The sequence below is a fragment of the Somniosus microcephalus genome, chromosome 9 (assembly GCF_052327205.1).
Source record: "Somniosus microcephalus isolate GS21.2 chromosome 9, FLI_Smic_1.0, whole genome shotgun sequence".
Classification (NCBI taxonomy): domain Eukaryota; kingdom Metazoa; phylum Chordata; class Chondrichthyes; order Squaliformes; family Somniosidae; genus Somniosus; species Somniosus microcephalus.
In genome coordinates this window covers 119,542,132-119,568,000 of record NC_140995.1, presented here as the reverse complement: position 1 = coordinate 119,568,000, position 25,869 = coordinate 119,542,132, and the positions used below count along the sequence as shown (strand labels likewise).

Genomic DNA, 25,869 nt, shown 5'->3' with positions numbered 1-25,869 from the left:
AAAAATGTGAATCCTGACCTAATCCTGCCGCCAACCCGCCCACTTCCGATTTTTCCGGAGGTGTGACAGGGGCGGGTCAGGCGACCTTCCCACTGCCAGGGGCGTTACCTCAATTTAAATATTGTAATGAGGTTAGAAGCCTCTTTTTCCCCACCCATTTTGTTTTTAACTGCCTGTGGACGGGTTTCACACAATTCGTGAAACCCAGCAGTTAAACAGAGGTGGGGACTGCTGCATCCAGGAGGTAAGTGGATTTATACTTACTTCCTGGATCCAGGGTCCCTACCAAACCCACCCCCCACAATTGGAAACCCCCCCCTACCCCCACAATGCCTCTAATCATCTTCCCAGGCCTCCCCGCTACCCCCTTCCCACCCCCAGGCCTCCCTCCCCCAATGATGATGATGATGAGGCTGGCCATGATCCTCCAGGGCCGGCCCCAATCCTCCAGCCCCCTGCCGATCCTCTGCCACCACCCCCCCCTGATCTCTAGCCGACCACCCCCCCATGATTTCTGACCTCCCCGATCGCCTGCCAATCCCCTGCCAATCCTGCAACCCCCCATCTTCTCTCCCCCCTCCCGATTGCTGTACCGCCTCCCGATTGCCGACCTCCCTCCCGATTGCCGACCCTCCTCTTGATCCCGATGCCCCCCACCCTCCTGATTGCCAGACTCTCAAGCCGACTGCTTGCGGCCGGGAATCCGAGGCCTTGCAGTCAAATTAGGCCCTGCCCGTAAAATTGGCTGGGTCTGCGGGATACCCGACCTCCCGGGTTTCCCGCCCACCTCGAACCCCCTCGCCCCAACCCGCCTCCCCCCAAAAAATTCTGGCCTATGTTCCTTTTTGCCTTTCTGATTGTTTCTTTGACTTCGCTCTTAATCTCTTCTTATTCTCTCTTGTCATGCTCTCCCTTGCTGTCCATGTACTTAATGTCTGCCTCTTTCCTTACCCTCAATTTTTCCCTTATGTCTTTATTCATCCATGGTATCTCATTAGTGTTTAGCTTGTTCTTGTTTTTTAGCGGAATATATTTTTCCTGGACTCTATTGAACACCATTTAAAATATTTTCTACTGCTGTTCTACATCATTGTTTGGCAATATTGTTGTCCATTTTATTTTTCCAAGTTCTATTCTCAGCTCCACAAAATCGGCTTTTCTCCAATCTACTACCCTGGTCGTCGTCATACTTATGTCCTTCTCAATTATTATCTTAAAGCGTATTATATGATGGTCAGTATTGCCTAGATGTTCCCCTACTTTTACTTCTTTTATCTGCTCTGGTTCATTCCCCATGACTAGAGCCAATAGCGAATCCTCCCTTGTTGGGCTTCTTACATGTTGGGTTAGAAAGGAGTCCAGTACACATTGTAAGAACTCTATTCCCTTATCTCCTTTACCTACCTCTGCTGTCCAATTAATATTGGGGTAGTTAAAATCACCCATGATTATTATTCTATGTTTTTTACTCATTTCCCTAATTTAAGAAATAAGAGCAGGAGTAGGCCATCGGCCCCTTGAGCCTGCTCCGCCATTCAATAAGATCATGGCTGAATATTTCATATTTCTTACACTAGTCTGTAGACGACAACTATTAGTGTGATTGATCCTTTATTATCTTTTATCTCTATCCACATGGATGCTATTTTTGTCTTGCTGATAGCTGCATCATTTTTTTCTACTGCCATTATGTTATCCCTAATAAGTACAGCTACTCCACCTCCCCTTTTCCCTCTCTATCTTTTCTAAATATGTTATACCCTGCAATGTTTAATTCCCAGTCCTGATTTTTCTGTAGCCATGTCTCAGTGATCCCTACTATGTCTGGTTCCTCGTAACATATTATTGCCTCCAGTTCCCCTGTCTTATTACGGACACTGTGTGCATTGCTGTACAGAGAGTTTAACTCATTTTTAATAGCAGTTTCTCTCACTTTTATTGTTAACCATCTTTTTACACTCCTGTTCTATAACTCTATTTATGCCCTGGCCAACAATGTCCTCCCTTACTTTATTCTTTCCTATGCTTTCCTTTCCTGTTTGGTTTATATTTAGGCTGGTTTCATTTCTTGTAGATCCTTCCCCCCACCCATCTTACTAGTTTAAAGCCTTTGCCACCTCCCTATTTATCCTTTCTGCCAGAAAGGTTCAGTTCCTGTGATTGCCAGGAGCCACTTGCAGTTAAAAATAGTGTTACATAGCTAGCAAACCATTCACTGCAGTAGCTTATGCCTCTCTGCTGAGAACCTCCAGGTCCTGCTGTCATGCCTGGCCCCGTGCAGATGTTTTAGTTAATATGAATTTTGAATGTAAAGTAGGTCCCCGCCTGACTGGGGCCTCTTGATGGAGCAAGAGAGGAAGAGAACCCTGTACTGAGGTGAGTTAAGATGATGCGGGGGGGGGGTGGAGGGGGGCAGGAACGCAATGTGACTGCCTCACCATCTTAACCCCCTGTCTGCACCATTTCCACTGGGTGTACAGGGTTAAAATTGACCAAGGATCACCCTGAAGGTTAACAAGTCTGGTGTTAATACAGCTTTAGTACTGTTTGTGTGTTCAGCACATCAGCAGTCCCATTGTCACTGATGATGTCACAAGCTTTTGATGTGTAAACAAAAATCTTTATAACATTTTTTGTGTTTGTCATCTGTGATATGGCCATCAATTTTGTGTTTTGAGGGTCAATTTCCTTTCTCATTCATTAGTAACTGTTCTGTGCTTCTTTCTAATTAGTAACATTCTACAATATTATGTAAAACTTCTTTCTCAATTTAATTTTTTTCACCATCATTTTCCACTTAAACAAAATTCTTGCCAATCGTACTCCAACAAAAAAAAAATCTGCAAAAGTTTTCATAACAGTTCCTCACCCAACCCTGTATTAACCCCTAAAATGACCACGTTGCAAACACACAAAATAATCAAAAACATATCACAAGCATACCTGGAAACTTAGCTTCAACAACTCCTTGCTCCTACCAAAAGCAATGCTCCTGGACTCTGATCATTCATCCCCCTATCCCACAGCAAGCAGTTAGATAACATTCATATTTCCTTCAACATCTCCAGAACTACAATTCCCAAAACTCATCATGGCTTTCTTGAGCAGAGGAATTCCCAGGCACCATCACATATTCCCCCCTCCCTCCGAACATGCATAGCAATCCATCTGCTGACCAGACCCAACACCCAAGTTCAAAATTCTCAGGAGTATCCACCAATGAGATTACTGTGGCCTGCACCCTCCTGGTCTTAATGTGGTTTTCCCGTGGCCTAGACTTCCTCACCCAACCCCCACCACCACCAACCCCCACCACCACCACCCCCCACCACCAAATGGCAGTGCAAATACTGCAGGAGACAGGGTGAGAAAATTATTGCAGAAACCAACAGGAATGAGAGATCACACAAAGTAATAAGAGAGATGCTGGTCCTGAAAGGCATTGAGAGAACCCTGTTCTGGACATGGGGAAGGGAAAGCGAGAGACTGTTCTTAGAATTGATTTGGCAAGGGTAGCAGAGAAAATGAACAGATAGATATCGTTAACTATTTATCAAACCCAGGCAAGACGATAAGGTTTCAGCCAGGCTTCTACCATTGCTGCTCCGAATATAGTCAAAATATGATTGAGATGAATCTAGGCTGACATTCCAGTGCAGTGCTGAGGGAGTGCTGCACTGACGGAGGTGCCGTCTTTCGGATGAGACGTGAAACCGAGGCACTGCCTGCTTACTCAGGTGGACGTAAAAGATCCTGTGGCACTATTTCGAAGAAGAGCAGGGGAGTTATCCCTGGTATCCTGGCCAATATTTATCCCTCAACCAACATAACAAAAGCAGATTATCTGGTCATTATCACATTGCTGTTTGTGGGAGCTTCTGTGCGCAAATTGGCTGCCGTGTATCCCATATTACAACAGTGACGACACTTCAAAAGTACTTCATTGGCTGTAAAGCACTTTCGGATGTCCGGTGATCATGAAAGATGCTATATAAATGCAAATCTTTCTTCCTTTATTATGGGGGTAATTTTAACCTAATTTGCCGGCTGGGAAACCCATGGGATCAGTTTTACACCCCGCGCAATATTTAAAAAAAAAATTTGTTTATGGGATCAGGGCGTCACTGGCAATTCCAACATTTATTGCCCATCCCTAGTTGCCCTTGAGAAGGTGGTGGTGAGCTGCCTTCTTGAACCGCTGCATTCCGTGTGGTGATGGTACTCCCACAGTGCTGTTAGGTAGGGAGTTCCAGGATTTTGACCCAGCGACGATGAAGGATCGGCGATATACTTCTAAGTCAGGATGGTGTGTGGCTTGGAGGGGAACTTGGAGGTGGTGGTGTTCCCATGCGCCTGCTGCCCTTGTCCTGCTAGGTGGAAGAGGTCGCGGGTTTGGGAGGTGCTGCCGAAGAAGCCTTGGCGAGTTGCTGCAGTGCATCTTGTAGATGGTACACACTGCAGCGACGGTACGCCGGTGGTGGAGGAAGTGAATGTTTAAGGTGGTGGATGGGGTGCCAATCAAGCGGGCTGCTTTGTCCTGGATAGTGTCGAGCTTCTTGAGTGTTGGAGCTGCACTCATCCAGGCAAGTGGAGAGTATTCCATCACACTCCTGACCTGTGCCTTGTAGATGGTGGAAAGGCTTTGGGAGTCAGGAGGTGAGACACTCGCCACAGAATACCTAGCCTCTGACCTGCTCTTGTTGCCATAGTGAGCTCAGCACATGGAGCCCGTGATGGGCATGTGCCCATGTCCTACCACTATGTAACAGTATATAATATAACACTTTAGAGCTCTATGGTAATGTGCCATAACAGCAGTAAGTCGTTTATACTTTTAAAATAAAACTGCATACTTATTGTTGGTTTCAGCCAGGGTGATTAAAATTACGTTACAATATAGGGTGTGATATTTTTAAAATTTGAAGTTGCATGAAAGTCATTTGAATTTCATGGGCTGAACTAAATTGTTACCAAAACTTTCCTGTAGTTTTTACGAGTCTGGGCCTCCTATGTGAATTGTTATAATGAACTTGTTATAAATTCTATTACAGGGATTGCATGGAGCTTCACCAAGCAATATGGCCTGAAGACTTTTTCACTGATACTGTACCTCACTATGATTCTGGCAGATTCTGCATCTTGGCAGCACACTACATGAGCAAACTTACTCATTCCTACAGCACAAAAACCCCTCTGTTCCAAACAGACCACCTCAGACTTAATATCCATGGCACTCTGAACCAAACATAAACAGATCCATTACATTTCCTTTCCCATTTCCAGCTCTTACCATCAAATGTCTAATATTTTCAGGTAACAAGTGAAACTTTCCTCTGTTTTTTTCTGTTTTAACTACTTTTGGAAAAGGTTAGTTTCTTATAAAATGAAGTTTGTGATACGCGTTTCATGATGTGTGACTGCGCGTCAATAGGAAGATCACTGTGAGCATCATGGCAATCTACACCAGAGCAACTTGTAACAGTGTAATGAAGTAAAGCACCTACATAGAAATACATAGGATTTACAGCACAGAAACAGGCCTTTCGGCAGAACTTGTCTATGCCATTGTTTATGTTTCACACTAGCCTCCTCCCAACCTACTTCATCCAACCCCATTAGCATAACCTTCTATTCCTTTCTCCCTCATGTACTTATCTAGCTTCCCCTTAATGCAATTGAAGCTATAAATAATTTTTCAAAAGTTTTAATCCAGAATTTTCTCTCCTTTTTTGTACTAATTATTCTTGTGGTAGTATTGTGAAGGAATAAGCTATATTCAGAAAAATACATCATTCTATGAAAGGATAATGTGCAGGCCAGGTGTGTGGAGGAGACACGCAGGCTATTAGAGTTACCAGCGCCATGGAGAGGACATTAAAGAGTCGCTGTCAGCCCAGTAGATGGCGTCCATACCACGGCGGCTGAAGACTGTCGGGCAGAAGTGCAGGAAAGGCAGAGCGAGGCGAGAGCGGACCTTATTGTGATGGCGCCGATGAAGATGGCTGCCGTCCTTGCAGGCTCCATGCGTACCAGCAGCTAAGTGTCCTTTGCTGCTTGGTGCACTCGGCTCGTTAAGAAAAAAGCATTTCACTGACTGGATTTCACTTGTTGTATTTGGTTATGTGACAAATAAAATTGAAATTGAATTGAAATTGAAATTGAATTCTGACTTTATTAAAACATTACATAATAGGTCTGGAAATCTGGAAGCCTCAACAATGGAGAAGCTGTGAACAGCATTCAGGCTATTGAGATAAGATAAGTTGTTGACACTGAATCAATAGCCTTATTGAAACAGGAGGTTGGAGGCTCCTGATGTCTGAGCCTTTGGAAAAAAGACAATGGTACACCCTGTTAAGGTGTTCTAAATGCAAAAGACACAAACAGAAGAAGAAACATATGCCTTCGTAAAAATGACATCAAGTAAAAGAAACACCTGCTGTCAAATCATTTTTATGTTAAACTTAGAACACCTACGGACAGGAGACACAAGTCTGTGTTACAACCAGCTGAGGGAACTAAGAAGACAATGGTGCACCTGGTTGAGGTGTTTTAAATTTACATGTCGTAAAAAGACACAAACAGAAAACCTTGGTAAGAATGACATCAAATAGATGCACCTGCTCCACACTGTTTTTTATGATAAACTTTGAACACCTAAAGGAGAGACACGAGTCTGCATTGCTACCAGCTGAACTGATTGTAAGAATAGCAGAAGTCAGCAGGAAAATGACTAGAGATAATTAGCTTACATCAGCAGAAAACTTCAAAGGAAATACCGCTGCAAAAGGGTATAAAAATTGAACTTTCAAATGGGAAGATAGACTCACTTGAAGGGGCAAAGCGATTCTCGGCTTCAGAGCTAGCTCTGTAAGTCTGCAACTCTTTGTATCTCGGGGGTCAAGGTATTGTATTTGATTTTGGTGGATATCCGGGAATAAAAACTAAGACCTGCAAAACTAGCGAAGTTAAGATTTGAGAATAAGGATCTCTGATAATAAGAATTATAAGCTTTTTGTATTTGGAACTGTTAACGTTGTGATTGAAACACACTACTGTAATTACATGTCGGTTCTTTAATAAATCTATATATTTTTAGAATTGTCTCACATAGTACTTCTGTATCAAACTCGCGAACTCAATCTCTGTACACTCTTTGGTGAGGAGTTGCAGAATTCTGGGGGAGTTTTCCGGACCCTCATAACATCCGGAACGTTACAGTCTAGCTAAACTTATTAAAAGTGCTATCTGGAGGATGGTAACATCTTCAGGTTGTTCCTTTCCTTTAGTGGGAGATAGTCTGGACCTTTAGACCCAATTAAGCATCTTTAGGATTCGGCTACCTCTAACTTTAGTTGAAAGTGAATGTCTGGGGAATACGCCTGATCCGGGGTAGCCCTAGGGGCTAGGACTTGTAATTATCCCTTCAGTATTCCATTAGTATCAGCAGCCCTGCCATACCTCCCCTATGTGGCTATTCTTCATGCGCGAATCTTGACAGTGTTGCCCAAATTTCCTTTGGGTTTGGGGCACATTGGGAGGGGATAAAGCACATGCTAAACCCCCAATGGGGTAGGAGAATTAGACGGGACCAGGAAACGCTGGACCTCCGCCCAGAAGAACATCAGTGCCGAGTTTCCACTGGGCCTGTGGTCAGCAGAAGTTTGGAGGTGTGGAGTGGCTTCCTGAACCAGGAGAGGAAAACCAACATGGTTACTGGTAGTCTGATAGCTCCTTTGCAAGGCTTCTCCCATCGCCTACCTAAGCTGCTGCTTCTGCTCCTGTCACTCTTAATTTAAACTTAAAATTTGTGCAATGTGTGTACAAGAACACTGCATCAATTCATTCATAGATTTTGTAAACGAATTTTTAATCACGTTAAGTTTAGAACAGTGGGAGCAGCCCAGGTAAGTGATGTGAAAATCAAGCCTACTATAGAACTCACAGAAGTGTAGCAATAATAGGGTAATAATAGTAGGGGATTTCAACTTCCCCAATATTAACTGGGATCGTCAGAGTGTGAAAGGTTTAGAGGGTGCGGAATTCTTAAAGTGCATCCAGGAGAGCTTTTTGAGCCAGCATGTAGAAAGTCCTACAAGAAAGGGGGCGGTACTGGACATAATTCTAGGGAATGTAGCCGGGCAAGTGGTAGATGTGTCAGTAGGAGAGCATTTTGGTGACAGTGACCATAATTCGGTGAGATTTAAGGTAGTCATGGAAAAGGAAAAAGATGGACCGGAAATAATAAAGGTTCTAAATTGGGGGAAGGACGATTTTAATATGATAAGGCAGGATCTGGCCAAAATGGACTGGGATCAGCTATTTGTAGGAAAATCCACATCAGAGCAATGGGGGTCTTTCAGAAAGGAAATAGAGACAGTACAACGCCAACATGTTCCCGTAAAGGACAAGGGTGGGACCAACAAGCCCAGGGAACCCTGGATGTCAAGGGATATACAAGAACGGATTAGGAAAAAAAGGGAGGCTTTTGTCAGATACAAAGGACTAAAAACAGTGGAAGCCCTAGATGAGTATAGAAAGTACAGGGGGGTACTAAGAAATTAGGAGAGCAAAGAGGGGGCATGAAAAAACACTGGCGGGCAAAATAAAGGAAAATCCCAAGGTGTTTTATAAGTATATTAAGAGCAAGAGGATAACCAGGGAAAGACTAGGGCCCATTAGGGACCAAAGTAGCAATCTGTGTGTAGAGCCAGAAGATGTAGGTGAGGTTTTAAATGATATTTTGCATCTGTGTTCACTATGCATAGAAATCAGGCAGGGGGATTGTGATATACTTGAACAAATTAGTATTGAGAGGGAGGAGGTACTAGCGGTTTTAGCGGGCTTAAAAGTGGACAAATCCCCAGGCCCTGACAGGACGTATCCCAGGCTGCTCTGTGAGGCAAGGCAGGAGATTGCAGGGGCTCTGACACAAATTTTCAGAACCTCTCTGGCCACAGGGGAGGTGCCAGAGGACTGGAGAACAGCTAACGTAGTACCATTGTTCAAGAAGGGTAGTAGGGATAAACCAGGGAATTACAGGCCAGTGAGCCTAACATCAGTGGTAGGGAAAGTATTGGAAAAAATTCTGAGGGACAGAATTAGTCTCCACTTGGAGAGGCAGGGATTAATCAGGAATAGTCAGCATGGCTTTGTCAGGGGGAGATCATGTCTGACCAATTTGATTTAATTTTTCGAGGGGGTGACTAGGTGTGTGGATGAGGGAAGTGCAGTTGATGTCGTCTACATGGACTTTAGTAAGGCTTTTGACAAAGTCCCACATGGGAGACTGGTCAAGAAGGTAAGAGCCCATGGGATCCAGGGCAATTTGGCACATTGGATCCAAAATTGGCTTAGTGGCAGGAGGCAGACGGTGATGGTCGAAGGTTGTTTTTGTGACTGGAAGCCTGGGTCCAGTGGTGTACCACAGGGATCGGTGCTGGGTCCTTTGCTGTTTGTAGTGTACATTAATGATTTAGATATGAATGTAGGAGGTATGATCAGTAAGTTCGCAGAATGCATGAAAATTGGAGGAGTGGTAAATATCGAGGCGGGAAGCCTCAGGCTATGGACGATATAGATGGGATGGTTAGATGGGCAGAACAGTGGCAAATGGAATTTAACCCTGAAAAGTGTGAGGTGATGCATTTTGGGAGGACAAACAAGGCAAGGGAATACACAATGAATGGCAGGATCCTAGGAAGGACAGAAGATCAGAGGGACCTTGGTGTGCATGTACATAGATCCCTGAAGGCAGCAGGACAGGTAGATAAGGTGGTTAAAAAGGCATATGGATACTTGCCTTCATTAGCCGAGGCATAGAATATAAGAACAGGGAGGTTATGATGGAGCTGTACAAAACGCTAGTTAGGCCACAGCTGGAATACTGTGTGCAGTTCTGGTCGCCACACTATAGGAAGGATGTGATTGCATTGGAGAGGGTGCAGAGGAGATTCACCAGGATGTTACCTAGGCTGGAGCGCTTCAGTTATGAAGAGAGACTGGACAGGCTGGGTTTGTTTTCCTTAGAGCAGAGAAGGCTGAGGGGGACCTGATTGAGGTGTACAAAATTATGAGGGGCATAGATAGGGTAAATAGAAAGGAACTTTTCCCCTTAGTAGAGGGGTCAATAACCAGGGGGCATAGTTTCAAGGTAAGGGGCAGGAGGTTTAGAAGGGATTTGAGGAAAAACTTTTTCACCCAGAGGGTGGTTGGAATCTGGAACTCACTGCCTGAAAGGGTGGTAGAGGCAGGAACCCTCACAACATTCAAGAAGCATTTAGATGAGCACTTGAAACGCCATAGCATACAAGGCTACGGACCAAGTGCTGGAAAATGGGATTTGAATAGACAGGGCTTGATGGCCGGCGTGGACACGATGGGCCGAAGGGTTTCTTTCTGTGCTGTATAACTCTATGACTCTAACTGCACTAGCAGTTGGGGTAGCAACAGATATGTTTGTATAGCACCAAGAATTAATTCACGAACTATTCAATAGTGCTTAGACCATATTCTTCTACATTGCACTATATGATGCCACCTCTTCTAGTGGGTTTCCCTGATCCAGAGTCAATTTATCATTTCAGCCATTTATAGTGACAAAGTCAGATTTTGAGGAGATTTGACCCTTGCTTCCAACTGTAAACAGGATGTCAATCCCACTCCCAGTCCTAATCCCAACCTACATTTGAGGTTTACATTTGAAGATTTGAACAAATCTTAATCAAAGACTGGATCTGTATTGACTGGGTCATATCTCTATTGACTTTGCCTCATACCTTTGAACACCCTGTATCTGAAATAGTTTTATCACAGTAATGCAGTTCTTGACAACAAGTGTCAAAAATAGCCAATAGTCCTCTCAGTAGCGAAAGGTATTTTCAATTTTAGTTTTAGCTTTGATTAGACAGATATTTCTTTCACGTAACATCTGCAAAAATTGTTCACTTAGATGCAATTTTATTCTTTTACATAATTACAACAAATGTTGTTACGGTCTCCTATTTCCACGTTTGTTTCATGATACCCATTTCCATTGTACTACATATAACTCTTTTCACATTAATATACTCTTTTACATATCATATTCTGCTAAAGGTACAGAGATACTTCGGACACACACTTGGTCGTGAACCTTCAGAGATTCATGAATTACAATACCTTGGTATTTCTTCCGCTCAACAGCCTTAAGTTCACAACGTTACGTGATATATGCATGCTTGGTGTTAACCCTACCCATGTGCTGCATTAAATGACCTGAGTGTTAACATTACAACTAAATTTTAGGAAAACCAAAACCATCAGCTTTGGTCCCGACCACAAATTCCATTCTCTTGCCACTGACTGCAAGCCCTCCCCAGCCATAGTCTCAGGCTATACCAGACTGTTCACAACCTCATCAACGTGTTCAACCCCAAATTGATTTTCTAACCCCAGATCCTCTCCATCACATAGACTGCCTACTTCCACCTCCATAACATTACCCACCTGCGGCCCACTTCAGTCCATCTGCTATTGCCTCATACATGCCTTCATCAACACCACACTTGATTACTCTTGGTTGGACATCTAACCTTCACCGTCCATTAACACCAGCTCATTTAAAATGTTGCTATATCTTCTCCCGCTCAAAAATCCCATTCATCAATTGCCCCCATCCTCATTGACCTACGTTGGATTCTATCCTCAAGCACAATAAATTTAAAATCCTCCAGGTGAAAATTCCTTGAGGGCTATTTTCAGACCGGAATTGGGGCGTCGCCATGGCATATACGCCCCAACCGGGAGGCCAGAGTCTGGCCCAAAATTGGGCCTCACTACCAGTATCTGGGCAAGCTGCCAGTGCCTATCTCGCCACCACAGGCAATTCTCCCATTATTATAAGGATCAATGTCAGGCCGTTTGCCTCACTGGCAGTGAAAGTATGTCCTGGGCATGGGGGAGGAGAATGGAAGGAGGGCTGATTGTGGGCTGGCAATATCCTTTGGCAGTTGGAAGTCCTGTGGAGCCATGGAGGAGCACCTCAGCATTGGACATCCTGGAGAGTTAAGGGTTAATAATCAAACTTATTTGTATCGCGGAGCAACAGACTTTCCAATATAGACAGGATGTCATTGAAGTGTGGTGAGCGGAATTCATAACTTGTCTTTTAGAGTCTAAGGGAGCGATTTTCCCCAGATGCCATCTTGGTAAAGGAGTTGAAGCTTACACTAGGAATGGCTGTCTGGAGCATCATTAAGGGGCTGATTGCCACTTAAATTGTCTGCTAGCGCTCATTAAAGAGGCTGCATGACATTTTGGTGGCTAGCACTTGAACTAACGCCCTCTCCTAACAATGACTAGCTGATTGGGTGTAAACAATCCATTGCAGAGGATTCTGAGCGCTACTTAAAGGTATATCACCTTTTACTGTTCACTTGCTGCTGGAGGTTTGAAGAAGACTCTTGAAATTCATCGGGAGACTTTCTGGGACACTTTATCAAGATTTCACTAACATGCTAACAACATTTATTCCAGAAATTCTCTGAGGACTTCACCTAAAGAGAGTGAGTGCTGTGCTACTCTACCTTATTGAACACCTTCTAGGAGTCATCAGGAGAAAGGGAATGCTTGGTCATGGGCATCTTGCTGGGAGTCCCCCTTGGTCTGCAGGAGGAATGGGAGGAGGACATGAGGCCAGACAGAGCAGCACCAGCTGCTGCAGGAGAGAGGAACAGGAGGGAGAGGACGGCGAGGTGGACTCCTTACTCCCACCCTGTGGGTACAGGACATCCCTTCACCTTTGGACCTCCTCCACCAGGACCACCAGTGCCACGCCCGAGAACCTTTGTGCCCTCTCACTCAATACCCAAGACATCCTGAAACGTGCCGCTGTGTGTCAGCCAGCGCACTCCACACCTTCAGTGGGAGTGGGTGCGTGGCGCCCCAATATACTGCTCCATGAAAATTACGTCTAATCAGCGCTTGAGTGCTAAACCTGCAGGTGTCTGGTTTAGCACTTCCAGACAAGTTCTAATTAAGATAATCAGCAATCAGGGCCAAAACTGCGTGCTAAAACCAAACTTTCAAACAAGCGTGTCTTTTTAGCACAGATCCATTTATTGCCTGTTTTCACCCTTTCAGCAAAATAACCCCCTAAGGGGGAAAAAGTAGCACCCAGGGCAGGAGGTTAGCAGTGGCGGTAGCCGGTAGCGCCCCATGGCGCTGCGCCTCTGGCGATAACGTCATCGGCGTGTGCAGCGCCCCGCTCACACCCCGGCCACAAACTTCAGTTGTGCCCCCTGACCTACCGCCGGATGATATGTCCGATAGGGTCAGGGTGGCGTTTTTGCGGCTGCAGCGGCGCAAATTAAAGGGCAGGTGCCGGGCGGCCATTTTATTTGGGCCACCTGCCAGCACCTGCCCCCTTTGGCTTCCTCATGCAGGGTGCAATCGGTCTCTCAAGTGCCGGGCTGTTTTCCCGGCTCCCCACTTCCCGGTGGTCCAGCATGGCCCCGGTGCTTTCCTAATGACTATCTGTGACACGCCTTAGGATGTTCTTTATGTTAAAGGTGCTATATAAATGCAAGTTGTTGGTTTTTAGAAAGGAAAGTTTCTTCCATTACCATTATTTGTTTTTCCCACTAAGTAACAAAACAAAATTGAAAGTATTGACCTACCTATGATATAAGAATAGGTTTCCAGAATGTTGCTTAATAATGCCATCTCAGTCCGAATGCCCCTCGTTTCCAGAAGTTGTTTGTCAATCTCATCCACTGGGGCTGGTAGGGGTTTAGTGTCCATTGGGTAATTGGAAGCTGATCTTCCTTTCTTCTTTTCTTCTACATTCACACAGCAAAGCATCAAGTTAAATTTCAAAGAAGTCAAATACTACCCAATACATAGTATGCCAGGCAATGGTATGAAACTCCCTTATTCATGTGAAAATGATAAAGTCATGATGCACTTACGATAAAATTTCAAACAATAATTTTAAATTATACAGGAAAAAAAGCATAGCTATATAGCAGATGCTGTGTGACAGGGCTGCTATCCACCACGTGTGACTCCAGTGTATAATAGTAACTTCTCTTAGACTTTAGACCAAACACATTCAACCATTGTTCTCCAATTCTCCAAAGTAAAAGGTGGAGCCGTTCGATTTTATTGCTACCTTCAAAGGTTCTTTTATTATATTTAGCCAAGACAAGATATACCTTCCTCTCACAAGTTATAGATAAGGAATGTTAATAATTTAATTTAAATTTGCTGAGGTTTGGCAATGCTTCTGTAATAGAAGCATTGAGATGTTATCAGCTACCTCCCAGGCTTTGCCTCGAGCTGTTAAATTTTAATATACTCTAAACAAGTTATCCAGGAAATCCTGATTTTCTTTTGTTTAATATCTTTCATTCAATTGTTACAAAAGATCTGAAAAATAGACTTCTCTACATTTCAGATGTGGATGTATCTTAAATATAGTTAAATACAATGGAGCCAAAAATCTGCAGCCATTCCAACACACTCTGATTGTAACTCTGCGGGAGTCAGCAGAAGGGTCAGAAATTAGGCCGGAACACGCTGTTTCTGGCTTTATTTTGGGCCCATACAAGGCAAGTGGCGTAGGCCAGGGTGGGGCTGAGGATTCTCATCAGGGGACTTCCCACATGCCCAGCCTCCCATCACTTGGGTGCATCACGGGCAGTGGAATGCTTGGTAATACCAGGCCTACCAGGCCATCATATGGCATAAGTGAAATGAGAAGGCTGAGGGGTGGCCAAATAGAGGTCTTTAAAATTATGAAAGGTTTTGATAGAGTAGACACAGAGAGAGTATTTCCACTTGTGGGCAAGAGCAAAAATAGAAGCCATCAATACAAGACAGGCACCAATAAATCAAATAGGGAATTCAGAAGAAACTTCTTTACCTAGAGAGTGGTGAGAATGTGGAACTCGCTACCACAAGGAGTTGTTGAGATAAATAGTATAGATGCATTTAAGGGGAAGCTAGATAAGTATATGAGGGAGAAAGGGATTGAGGGTTATGCTGATAGAGTTAGATGAGGAAGGATGGCTCGAGTGGAACATAAATGCCAGCATGGACTGATTGGGGTGCATGGCCTGTTTCTGTGCTGTAATTCTATGTAAAAAAATAGTGGGCCCCATCTGCTGGTCTAGGGCAAGATATTAGCCTGGACTGGGGTTGCCAACTCGGGTTGGACACATTCCTGGAGATTTGATCACGTGACATTTTATCACGTAACATATGGTCACACAAAGTTTTATTGCTTGCCATTTAGGATGGGGCGTAAAGAGAGTGAGAGAGCAAATCCTTAGGACCTAGAGTATGGGAGAGGAAAGCAACAAATACTGGAGTAAGGACAGGATCCTGAAAATCACTGATGTCGCTAAAGGTTCAGGAATAAAAGTAATATTCCGTCAGGGTTCTGACAAAAGTTTATCGACCTGAAGCGCTAACTCTGTTTCTATCTCCACAGATGCTGCCTGGCTTGCTGAGTATTTCCAGCATTTTCTGTTTTTATTTCAGATTTCCAGCATCCGCAGTGTTTTGCTCAATCTCACCAGTGAAACAGCTCAGCTGGAAATCATGCTGCCGATCATGAACGAAGTTAGAAATTTCAAAATAATGGATAATTTGAAAGTTACAGTAGCTTCTATCTATCTATTTATATATTAAAAATCTTACATCTGCATGCATTTCCTGTCAACTTTTTCCATTATAAATTCCTATATAAACTTATAATGGAAACTGCCTTTGTAAACTTGTTACACTGCACATCAATAGTGGCACTGTATTGCACTGTAGCACATCAGTGTTGCATTTCTCAGCAACTCGGCCTGTACTGAAAGAAATCCCTATGCTCCATCCAACCCAACTTCTCTGCTTCCCAAACTTCTGCAAATGTTGCTAGTTAACTGTAAATATTAATATTAAATCAGTATTACATAAAAATAAGGTCTGAATTTATGAATTGAAAATGGGGACTGAATTACATCTGCATATCCTGCCCAATTATCTCCTACCCCTACTTCACCCCCTAACCCCTACTTCATCTGAAGAGAACACTTGATTTTGACTCCTGTGTGTGATGCTACATATCTACTAGTATCTTACATCTCTGCATATTTCCTGGCTATATATCCATACTTCCTGTTGTCACGTTTTTTGTCACAGTTTTGTGCTAACTTTTTCCATTATAAATTCTTAAGTCCACGTTTAAAATGAAAAGGCCCTATTTCACCCCTTTCCTGAAACTGTATAAATCCCCACTAATTGCACAAAATGCATTCTGAAAATGTTTCATAGGAACCAGTAATGTTTTGTCTCTATGTGGTCATTATGCATCAGAACCTTTGTGCCTTCTTCCTTTTAAGTTCAAAAATGCTGTCCCATATGCGCTTCTTGAATATTCAATCTGTTGAAATGATGTGCCTTTTTTCTCAATAACTGAAATTTCTATTGTCAAAAGGGCTGAAACAAAATTAATTTTAAAAAATACGCATTTTGCATTAACATGATTACTTTTATCTATTGAATTATCTCTCGAGCCTTTTAAAGCCTTCATTAAAGTTTTACTTGAAGGCTGCAGGCTCTCCCAAATAACTGGGCTTGGGTTTAATATTTTCCCTGGAGCTGTTACGCTGTTAGCTGAAGGCAGGTCCAGTGGGCACAATTTCCCAGGGCACATCTGTAGCTTTTAAAGTCAAACCGCTCATTTCTTGAAAATATATATTTGTTATTTATTTTTAGTTCGAAGGTTCCCTTTGGGGCCTTGCATTCATCCATTTCATTTGCATGACAGCAGCAGGTGATGTAGGGCTCAGATTTTCTTCATACAATCTCACCCCAATATTGATTCTATGTAAATGGATGAACATAGGAGATCTCCATACAGAGAAGCTCTGTAACTACAAATAATTAAATAATATATAGCGTTTAATTTTATTTTTAAATTGGCATCTATCTTGATGTAGTTAGTCCTCTGTTAACACTTCCTTTTAAAATGATACAAAATAACATACCTGGCAAAGAAGCTTCTGTTATAAAGGGTAGCACATCGTGGGAGAAGACACCATCGCCTATAATGTTAGGATCATAAGGCTTGGGGTCTGGTGGAAAATTGGGGTGGTGAATCCCTTTATAATGAGTTGGCTTGGGGTTGGTTTCATCCAACAGTTTCTTAGGCACTGTAACACAGAGTAAATTGTATAGTATTGAGTCACAATTCAAGCTCTAGAAAATTGATCACATGGAAACAATATCCGTTTGTAAGCCTAAATGGACTTAATTAAAACTATAGATCAAATCTATCATTCTCCATTATGTATCCTGGCATTCTCAGAGATATAAAGCTGTGGATAGGTTTTGCTAAACATGGTAACACAGTATCATATAGACAAACCAACAAGTGATGTAACCCAGCCAGTCTGCCTCACTGATTTTCAGGTTAAAAAAAATTGACGTAATCCAATATTGATTTGAATTGGCATGGAACTTCTTAGACTGGAAATTACTGTTGTCAATTATAGCAGATGAATGCTTAACATGTTTGGCATTTGTACATCTGCTGTTTTGAGAGAGCTGTTAACCCATTGATTTCAAGCAGATTAATGCCTCTGGTAAAATAGGAGATGGAGGAATATCAAATCAACACATTAAGCATTCATCTGCTATTACAGCCAGGAACAATTTCTACTCAGTTTTTTTTAAGTTAATCTTAATCCTTTGAGGTGCTGAAATTTCTATTTGAAAATGTACATTTGTAAGTATATTTATTTGTCAATAGATTAAAATAAGTTGGGCTGCTACAACTGAGCTAGGGATAGATATTAGCCTGCAGTGTTGCCCCTAATCATTATCTAGTGACACCTGCTGGAATGCAGCATGTGTGCATGTCGAGTGAGGACTGGATTGGGCTTCATTTGATGCCATCTCATGATCAAATAGTCTGCTGATACTTTCTGTCAAGGCTCACACTATAGGGCTGATGGAACTTGAGCAGTTGTATGCCAGCATAAGTTGGTAGAGCCAATTTTCTGATTGCTTTATTTTTAAAATAAATGAATGGGAAACAAGCCATTATGCATTGCCACCAGGCAAGGCTCCGTGCCACAAGCCTGCATTCCGAAAAGCAGCACTTGTATCTTCAGGGACAGAGAAAAGGGGCAGAAAATTAGAAATACAAAATAATGAATATCTTTTATTTTATCGGGAATTCAGATAGAAAGACTAACCCTGTAGCCAACAAATATACAATTACAAATCAGCAACTAGTAAAGAAAATTGTTCAATTACAGAAACAGGTTTCTATTTCATGAAGAGAAAAGCAAACTACTACATATACTCTATTGCACTGCCTGTAAATGCAGTTTATTGGAAATGTAAATTTAGTGGACATATATCTTTAAGGACTTGGGAAATTATTTCAAATTTGTAAACAGCTTTCTATATTTGAATTTGAAAATTATTTTTGTTATCTCCACATTTCTGCTTTTTGGTTCTTCACACCTTGCAGCATTCCCTGACTGAGAGTACAGGCAAGTAAGCTGCTCTCAGGTAGCTCTGTGGCATTCTTCATCTCTCAGATATTAGATCTATTTATTTTGGCAGAAACTGTTTTTGTGAACACACCTATTCAAAATCCAATGTGGAAAATTCATGTTTAGGGTGTGTATGTGTGTGTGTGTATTGCATACAAGTTTTATCTGATAAAGATCATGCACTCCATTGGATAGATATGTTACACACACAGAAAATAGCTGGAAATGAGTTTACAACTTGCCCTTTACAACAATGGCACCCCACATCAATTGATAAGAATAAAACTAGAGTTCCCACAACAATCACTATCTAATGACTCTTGCCAGAAAGTGCATGTGCCTGCATGTTAGGTGAGGACAGAATCAAGCTTTGTTGCTATAGCAAAATTCACTACTTAGGTTTGTACATTCTGGCCTGGAATCTGTGGTCAGAGGCGAAGCAAAGGCGTTCGCCGTTGGCCCCCGAAGTAAGTTTCGCACAAACATCTCGCGATGTCTGTGTCGAGAAGTTTGGGATTTCTGACGAGTAATTCAAATTGACAGAGTTTAGTGGGGATTCCCTTGTGCGAGCTACTGTGACATCAGCAAGCTGTCTAAGCAGCCAATCAAAACACAGAATTCTCACAGCCAGCAAACAAGGAAGTGAGTAAGCCCTTAAAATTCTAACCTTTTAAAAATGTTAGAGAGAACCAAACAAAGATTGGGGCTCTCACATGGGGAAAAGGAAAACCTGAAATGAAGATAAACAAACTTTAAAAAATAATGTTAATTTTTATTAAAATGGATAAATTTGACGCTGCACAAAATTAAAATTAGTTTTTCAGGGCCATAACCTTTGTTTAGCAGTCAATATGCCGTTAAAGCCCCAGTTACACCTAATCCCTTTGGGTCTAACTTTTAGTGGGCAATTTAACAGTGTAATTACTGCGGAAGAGGCAAAGTTTCCGTCAGTTTCCCTGATTTGAGTGATTTCACTGATTGCCGGCTCTGTGGGGGTGGGGTGGGCGGGGGGAGGTTGGGGGCACAGCACAGCACAGCCTGTGTCAGAGCAATGAATGACAGACCACAACTTTAGGATTTCTGCATGTGCATGCGCCAAATTCTGAAGTTGCGGTCAGCTTCAAAGTCGGAATGACGGCGAATGGACCGCAAATTCTGGGCCGAAGAATTGCCACTTGTCAAGGTACCAGAGGGCAGTCAACACTCATACAAGGAGTCAGCACCTTAGGAGAGAAGGGGAGAAAACTGAAGACAGAAAAATGAAGAAATAGTCTCCTGCTTACCAACCCCACTGGTCCACCACTGTCTCCTGTGAGATGCACTCTAAGGAGGACGAGGTATATTAAAATAATACTTTTTGAAAAGAAACAAAAAGATTCTAGCTTTTTAAGTTCTTGCAGATGCTGTGATATTGTGCTCAGTGTGCTCTTTGTATTTTAGTTGATCGAGTAAACAATAAAAATATCATAGCGTAGGAATAGGTGTATTCCTAACAAATAACGGAGCTCGACTCGGAAGAACAACAAACAGGATTTTAATGTTGGATTAGATGAAGTACAGCAAACAATGTAGAACAATGCAGGAGAGTCGTGGAACAGGTCTTTCCCCAGTGGGGACACCACGAGGACTGACTAGGCAGTCCCGTGGATTGCGTGATGATGTCATCGCATTTTCCCGCGCTTGGGCAGTCACGTGAATGGCGTGATGACGTCATCGTGTTCTCCCGGCACCCGGCACTGCAGCCGGCCATTGCGGCCGAAGTCGCGGGCGTGGGAGGCCGAGCTGAGCCGGCGATTGCCACAGGAGCGGGAGGCCGAGCAAGGCCGGCGATTGTCGCGGGAGCGGGAGGCCGAGCTGGGCCGGCTCGCGTTTAGGTGAGTCACGTGATGCGCAACGTGACGTCATCGCGTTAGCCCGCATTTGGGTGAGTCACATGATGCGTGACGTGACGTCATTGCGTTAGGTCGCGTTCTGAAAGGGGCAACGCCCGTACATGCAAACTGTATATAAACATAGTTAAAGTTAGAGGGAATTATGTATAACAAGTAAGAGACACTCGGTGGTACCGCTACATGTGCCCCCCCAGAATTTGCTTTAATGAATGACAAAAGATGAGGTGGTCTGACGATCCTGTCCGAACGTCGCCTGCAGTCTCGAGACGGAGACTGCTGGGTGGCTGGCGATCTGGTGGGCAATCTTGCTTGGCCTGCCGTAACGACGATGGATGTCCGAAGGTCTCGGCGGTCGTGCTGTCTCGACTTGGCGGGCGAGGTCGAAAGGTGCTGTTCGTGAGCAGATCCTTGCGTGCGCTGTGGCGAATAATACGTATCCAGCCGTGCGAAGGACCACGGCATCATGGCGAATAAAACGTATTCAGCCATGCGAAGGACCATGGAGACGCGTGACCTCTGCAGCCCGTGGTTCGAAACGGGTGCTGGGGCGAAACAGCTGGCCGCGCCATAGTGACTGGCATGTTGGGCAGACGCGGACCATGGCTCCGTCATTGTTGGAAGGTCCTCAGTCTGACGAAATCTGCAGGAACGCCGAACGGGCAATCCAGGAGGAAATAACGTGGGTCCTGGCAGGTCGGTGAACTCGCCGACAGGCGAGCGAACTCTTCGGCAGTCGGGAACGCACGGAACGGTGCGTGCCGTAGTGCTACTACAGTAACACAAAAGAGAGTGAACCATTGCTGCGTTGATCAGTGATCGGTGATGACAGCAACTGTCGCGTGGCCGATCGCGGCCACGGGATGCCCGTTGGACCCGTCCTTGATGTTTGCAGCGTCAGTAGAGGTTCGCGTTTGTTGAGGGGAACACTGTAGAGAGGGCGGCAATGCTTCGAGTTGTTGTTGATTTAGGGGGAAAACTGCCGGGAGGGCAGCAACGCTTTTAGTTATTGTTGATTTAGGGGTAAAACTGCTGGGAGGGCGGCAACACTTCACTTTCGCGCCGAAAAGCGTGGTAGAAAACACAACCAGCAGGCTGACGGGCTGTTGTGTCGTCGGCGGGGAATGAGTCTTCGTGTTTCACGAGGGATGGGTCCTCGTGGTTTGCGAGGGATGGGTCCTCATGGTTTGTGAGGGATGGGTCCTCGTGGTTCGCGAGGGATGGGTCCTCGTGGTTCGCGAGGGATGGGTCCTCATGGTTCGCGAGGGATGGGTCCTCATGGGTCGCGAGGAGTGCGTCCTCGTGGTTCGTGAGGGATGGGTCCTCATGGTTCGTGTGGAGCGAGTCCTCGTGGCATCTCCGCGGGGGCGCGCTCCGATCTTGTGGGCCCGAAAACCTGCAGAACCCGCGCTTGGAGGGATTCATACTTGCTGTTGCGTTGGGAGATGTCGTGGAGGCGGACGATCTGTAAGGCGGTAGAGCTGACGAAAACGGAGACCACGTTGGTCTGCGCCGCATCAATGTTCTTGGCAAACGGGGCTTCTACCTGAAGAAAGCACGAGGGCGGTTGCTGCTCCCTGAATTGCGGTAGCGACAGCGAAACAGATGATGCTTCCATGGCGTGCTTCTTTTGTGAAAATCGTTCACAAAAATCGGGGTCCGGCTGCGTTTCGTTCGTGAAAAATGGGATCACCTCCAGGCTGCGCTTCCTTTGCGAATACGTTCGCAAAGACGGGGTCGCCAATGTAGGAATTGGTGTTCGTCGGTTGTTGTTCGTCGGTTGTTGTGCGTTGTGCCCTTCTTCTCTGAAACCGCTCACAGAGACGGGGTTCAGGCTGTGCGCTTCGTCCGTGAAAAACGTTCACGGAAACGGGGTCACCAATGTAGGTTTTGATGAATTCCCGTCCTCACGTCGTTGGGTCACCAATGTAGGAATAGGTGTATTCCTAACAAATAACGGAGCTCGACTCGGAAGAGCAACAAACAGGATTTTAATGTTGGATTAGATGAAGTACAGCAAACAATGTAGAACGATGCAGGAGAGTCGTGGAACAGGTCTTTCCCCAGTGGGGACACCATGAGGACTGACTAGGCAGTCCCGTGGATTGCGTGATGACGTCATCGCGTTTTCCCGCGCTTGGGCAGTCACTTGAATGGCGCGATGACGTCATCGCGTTCTCCCGGCACTGCAGCCAGCCATTGTGGCCGAAGTCGCAGGAGCGGGAGGCCGAGCTAGGCCGGCGATTGTCGTGGGAGTGGGAGGCTGAGCTGGGCCGGCTCGCGTTTAGGTGAGTCACGTGATGCGCGACATGACGTCATCGCGTTAGCCCGCGTTTGGGTGAGTCATGTGATGCACGACGTGACGTCATTGCGTTAGGTCGCGTTCTTAAAGGGGCAACGCCCCGTACATGCAAACTGTATATAAACATAGTTAAAGTTAAAGGGAATTATATATAACAAGTAAGGGACACTCGGTGGTACCACTACAATAGAATGTTTATTTGTCTCCTTCTGTTTTGGGGTTTGATAATCCCAGACATTCTTTACTGGTGAAATTAGCCACTCTCATAAACTAAGATCAATTTTTTAAGATACTTTGCACTTCAGAGGCCACTCAAATGCTCAAATTCTTCAAATTTTTTGTCATCTAAATGTTGGCTTCAGACAGCCAAACAAACTGAGAAAATCCAGAGTTTAGATTGGGATTCAGCTTCAGACCTTACGAGTTGCACCGTAAGCCAAAACATTGGGTTCTCCTTCATTTTCTAAACCATAAATTGATTTTCTGATTGAATTTAAAGAGAAAACAATGATTATTGTGGTTATAATTTGGCTTGAATTCAATTTAATGGTAATCAGGCCACCACATGACTTGAATTGGATTGATTTGATAGGACGCCAGGCAGTCACTACCTGGAAATCGATTTCGACAGGAATAAAGGCACTGATTAAAATGTAGATTGGATTTATTTGGAAGACCTCCTTTTCTTGGAATCAATTTGATACTTGGTGGGAAGATAGTCATTTCCTGGATGTTGTTTGGGTTTATGAGAGCCCAACATACACCCAACATTTGGCTTTACTTTGAATGTGACTTGGGTTAGATTTGAACAGAATCCACTTGCCACCCTGTTGCATAATGAAGTAAAGTTTTAATAATGGCACAGAAATATAAAATATAGGAGTGGCATAAGCCTAAAACCATTGTGATTACCTATCATTCAAACTGCAGCAGATTTAAATTGGTGTCAGGTGTGATTATGGTACGCTGAAACTGTTGAAATCCAACAGCACAAACGTGGAAAATTAATGCAATGAATAAAGTCAAAAATCTTTTTTGCTGGTTGATGACCTAAAATCAGTAGCATGAGTTTCAGACCAAGCCCACATTCTCTTCCTACTGATACCATCATCACACTCGTATGAAACTACAACCAGAGATGTGAGTTTTCATACCAATGTGATACTAATATATCACATTTTTTGCATTGAATCCCCTGAGAATGGAATTAAATTGTTGGAATTAAATTGTTGGCATAAAGATTGTCTCGAATGAAATTACTGCCCCCCGCAAAAAAAAAAATTCCTATGTTTGTCCTTCAGCTAGGAAGGGAGTAAAGCCCGGTGTACTCAGCTTAAAAATGAGAAAACTTACCGAATGATATTAAATGCAATTGATATAATTTGAGGCTGAGATTAATATAGGCTAAACAGCAGGCTGTGCAATTTGAATTGCGTTCAAAATCCAGCTTTAAAAGACCAATGCAAAAAAGGCATTGTGTAACACATCACATTGCAGTAGCATTCATACTGACTGAACAAATGGACTTCTTGCAAGGCACTAACAATATTAATGATGACGTAATTAATGATTCAGTCAACCACAGATTTAATTTTAGCAAACCAGTCATTATGCAACAGCTGATGTCATTCTGCCATACTAACTTTTTAATCTTTATTATCCTGCCTTTGGAAACTCCACAAAATTGGTACAAATCTGTTTATTTCAGAGCTAGAACCAACACACATCATATCAATGGCACAGTCAGAAAGAGTTAGCGTGAGGGATTGCTGTACTAGGCACAGTAAATATCCTGGTGCTCCAGTCGAAAAAGTCAAGTTTTAATATCCATCTGTGAACCACAATTGGTACCTTCCAATTACTGCTGTCAAAACAAAAACTATTGCATATACATAGTGGATCAATCACCAACTGATAAAAGACAGGTTAACATTCTAGGTAGAAAACTTTCATCAGAACTCAAAAATGTTTACCTGAAATATTAACCTTTCTTTTCAGATACTGCAAACCTTGGGGGGGGTCGGGGTGGGGGGGGCGGGGCGGGGGGGGGCTGGCTAAGTGCAAAACGCACTTGCTGATGTAAGTTTCAGGCCGGGGGTATTTGAACTCCCAGGCCTCTTCTACATGCTCACCTGAAACTGGCAGAAAACAGCAGCTGGCTGATGGAGGCAAGAGGATGTTCGGGTGGCCAGAGGTTTCTAGCCGGCACTAAGGAACAGTTTGCTGCCGAGCAGATAAATCGCGGGGAGGAAGATTCAGGACAGCATCATGATAGGGAAGGGAGAGCGAGGAGTCAGAGGCAGGGAAGGCTGCAACACGCCTTGTGGAGCCCGAAGAGAGTGCTCCTGCTCCTCCAAGTCCCACAAGGGAAAGTTTCACACTTACCTTGGAGAGCCACTTCTGTCCGCAGACCTGCTTCAGCCTGGAGCGAAAGCTTCCCTGCTCAGACCCCAGTTAAAATGCAATCGGGGTCCCGCAGGTTAAAATGGGAAATGGTGCAAAAGGGGTGATTTTCAATTAGGTAAGTAACCTGCTCATTTTGTAACTGCCCGCCTGCTCGGTTTCTGGTGGGTTGGAGGGATTAAAATCATTCCTTGTTGTCTGTTTCTAGAATTTTTTGTTTTAATTTTAGATTTTCAGCATTTGAGGGCACAGTATTATAGTGGTTATGTTACTGGGCTAGTAATCCAGAAGCCTGGACTATTGATCCAGAGATGTGAGTTCAAATCCCACCACGGCAGCAGTTAATTAAATAAATCTGGAATAAAAAGCTAGTTTCAGTAATGGTGACCGTGAAACTACTGGATTGTCGTAAAAACCCATCTGGTTCACTAATGTCCTTTAGGGAAGGAAATCTACCGTCCTTACCTGGTCTGGCCTATATGTGACTCCAGACCCACAGCAATGTGGTTGACTCTTAACTGTCCTCTGAAATGGCCTAGCAAGTCACTCAGTTGTACCAAACTGTTACAAAGAAGTATACTAAGCATTGGACTGCAGTGATTCATGAAGGCAGCTCACCACCACCTTCTCAAGGGCAATTAGGGATGGGCAATAAATGCTGGCTTTGCCAGCGATGCTCACATGCCATGAATGATTTTTTTTTTTTAATTGCAGTTTTTTCTTTTATTTCACATAC

At 44.0% G+C, this 25,869-nt stretch overlaps 1 protein-coding gene across 2 annotated transcripts in view; it reads right to left on the bottom strand.

Moving 5' to 3' along the window:
• The window catches only part of eva1aa (eva-1 homolog A, regulator of programmed cell death a), a 457,150-nt gene that overhangs the window by 5,811 nt on the left and 425,470 nt on the right, over positions 1 to 25,869 (bottom strand). For both annotated transcript variants that reach the window (XM_085997096.1, XM_085997097.1), the window contains 2 exons: positions 17,022 to 17,186; positions 13,659 to 13,820 (listed from right to left, as the gene is read on the bottom strand). In XM_085997096.1, the coding sequence (XP_085853222.1) occupies positions 13,659 to 13,820; positions 17,022 to 17,186 (327 nt within the window). The remainder of the gene's footprint in view (positions 1 to 13,658; positions 13,821 to 17,021; positions 17,187 to 25,869) is intronic.